The sequence below is a fragment of the Eimeria acervulina genome, genomic scaffold (assembly GCF_000499425.1).
Source record: "Eimeria acervulina Houghton genomic scaffold, Eah_scaff865, whole genome shotgun sequence".
Taxonomy (NCBI): Eukaryota; Apicomplexa; class Conoidasida; order Eucoccidiorida; family Eimeriidae; genus Eimeria; species Eimeria acervulina.
The window spans coordinates 2,501-5,000 of record NW_013549552.1 but is presented as its reverse complement, the minus strand read 5'-3'; the positions used below and the strand labels follow the sequence as shown (position 1 = coordinate 5,000).

The following is a 2,500-nucleotide window of genomic DNA, read 5'->3' as shown; positions in this document are numbered from 1 at the left end:
AGCTAAACCCTAAACCCTAAACCCTCAGTAAACCCTCATCCCTGAATAAACCCTAAAGAAACCCTACACAAACCCCAAACCCTAGACTATAACAAAACCCTAATACAAGGTATATTATTGTTTTCGTGTGGCTGAGAGCGTTTCTCTGGAAGGTCTAGGGTTTAGGGTTTAGGGTTTAGGGTTTAGGGTTTAGGGTTTGTGGCTGCAGTATGAAAAGGCTTTTCTTGCTGCTTCGGGGGGGTTTAGCGCTTTCTTTGTTGTTGAAGACTCCTCTGATGCTACGGAGTTGTTTAACCTGCTTCGTTCTCAAGATTTAGGAAGGTGCAATGTCTTAGCATTACGTGTCCTCGTGCGTAAACCCTAAACCCTAAACCCTAAACCCTAAACCCTGGGGTTACGAGTCGCAAGGAGATGGGCGAAGCAGAAACACTGAATGCGTTTCGCAATTTAAGCAAAACCCTAAAACAATAAACCCTAAACCCTAACCCTAAACCCTAAACCCTAAACCCTAGCCTTTGCTTCCCCTTTCACTAAACCCTAAACCTAAACCCTAAACCCTAGCCTCAGGGAATCTATTAAACCCTAGAGCATCTTTACTTTAACCCCAACAAAACCTAAATTAATTCTTAAACCCTCGAAAGCAGATGCCCTATTGGTTGCTGTACGACATCGGTTTAGGGTTTAGGGTTTAGGGTTTAGGGTTTAGGGTTTAGGTGTTTTTATGAACAGGAGCGAGACCTGCAGAAGCGGCTAGAGGAGGCTGATGCGGAGGCGAAGAGGTGCGGAGACACCTCAGCACCGCGACTGCTTGATTTGCTGCAGTTTGCTGAGCCTCGCCTTCGTATTGCGTTCTTTAAAGCTGTGGGGTCTACAAGGGTGGCTAAGGACATCGAAGAAGCTGCACAAATCGCATACTCTCGAAAGCAAAGAGGCAAGAAACCTGCGGGACTTAGGGTTTAGGGTTTAGGGTTTAGGGTTTAGGGTTTAGGGTTTAGGGTTTTAGGGTTCAGGGTTTGGGTTTTCAGTTTACGGGGTAGGGTTTAGGGTTTCAGTTTTTAGGTTTAGGGTTTAGAGTTTAGGGTTTAGGGTTTAGGGTTTAGGGTTTATAGGCTGCTGATCGGCGAGGAGGGAGAAGGGTCCAGCGGTCTGCGGGGCGTATGGGGGTTGAACTTCAGGGGTTTAGGGTTTAGGGTTTAGGGTTTAGGGTTTAGGGTTTGTTGCAGTGGTGACACTCGACGGGGGTTTGATTGAAGTGGATGGGAGAATGGTTGGCGGGGGTTTAGGAGGCGGCAGCTGCAGCATCCGCACTGATGGTTTTGCTGCTGCTGAGGGTTTGCATGCAATCCCTAAGACTGAAGCAGAGCAGCAGCAGCAGCAGAAGCAGCAGCAGATGCAACAGCAGCAGCTGCAGCAGCTCCAGCAAACCATCAAGCAACTGCAACACAGCATTGGCGAGCACAAACGGAGGCGAGTAAGTGCAGATACCCCTGGGGTAACTAGGGTTTAGGGTTTAGGGTTTAGGGTTTAGGGTTTATGGGCTAGGGTTTAGGGTTTAGGGTTTAGGGTTTAGAAGCCTTGCATCCTAGTGAATGGATGTATTATCTTGTGGCTGGGCGTCTGCTCACCTCCTAGCTAGGGTTTAATGAAAACCCTTTTCGTGTATCACCCAATTTAGGGTTTAGGGTTTAGGGTTTAGGGTTTGGAGGTCTTGCTCGTTGCTGCAGGATGAAATGATGGTTACTGAGAGACACCTGGAGAGACAGCGCGCGGAAGCAGAGTCTGCTGTAGAACTGCTGCAGCAAGACATTGCAGCGGCAAAGCTTCAGGTTAGGGCTTAGGGTTTAGGGTTTAGGGTTTAGGGTTTAGGGTTTATATCGCCGTCAGCCACCGCTTTTGAAAGGGATATGGATGTTAGGGTTTAGGGTTTAGGCTTTTCGTGGAGAAGGCGGAGCCGGAGCAACATTTCGAACGGGTTAAGCCTTAAGGGTTTAGGGTTTAGGGTTTAGGGTTTAGGGTTTAGGGTTTAGGGTTTGTTTTCAGAGGCGGGAGTTGGAGACGCGGCTGAAGAGGGCGATGGAAGAAGATTTAACAGCCGAAGAGAAAAACCGCCTAACCAAATTGCAAGCAGAGGTGCGCATTCAGGGTTTAGGGTTTAGGGTTTAGGGTTTGATGTTTAGTGTTTAGGGTTTAGGATTTGGGGTTTAGGGTTTGGAGTTTAGGGTTTGGGGTTTAGGGTTTAGGATTTGGGGTTTGTTTTCTAGAATTTAGTGCCTAGTGTCTAGGGTTTAGTGTCTAGGGTTTAGGGTTTAGGGTTTAGGGTTTAGGGTTTAGGGTTTAGGGTTTAGGGTTTAGGTTTGCGCTCAGGTGGCTTCACTCAGTGCCGCACAAGCTTCGCTACACTCCAAGGTGCTGCAGCAAGAGCAGCAAGTGCAGCAGCTGACGCAGCAGGTGCAGAACGCAGGAGGAGAAGAAATGCAGAAAAGGAGAGCGCAGCTCCTTA

The 2,500-nt window shown here is 48.2% G+C and overlaps 1 protein-coding gene across 1 annotated transcript in view; it reads left to right on the top strand.

Moving 5' to 3' along the window:
- Positions 1-2,500, top strand: part of EAH_00050980 (chromosome condensation protein, putative) — a gene marked incomplete at both ends in the record, with an annotated part of 9,651 nt that overhangs the window by 4,945 nt on the left and 2,206 nt on the right. Inside the window, 7 exons of the mRNA XM_013394219.1 lie at positions 209-349; positions 730-866; positions 1,110-1,144; positions 1,224-1,471; positions 1,725-1,826; positions 2,041-2,130; positions 2,365-2,500. The exon at positions 2,365-2,500 is cut by the window's right edge and continues 12 nt beyond it. Coding sequence (XP_013249673.1) covers positions 209-349; positions 730-866; positions 1,110-1,144; positions 1,224-1,471; positions 1,725-1,826; positions 2,041-2,130; positions 2,365-2,500 — 889 coding nt within the window. The remainder of the gene's footprint in view (positions 1-208; positions 350-729; positions 867-1,109; positions 1,145-1,223; positions 1,472-1,724; positions 1,827-2,040; positions 2,131-2,364) is intronic.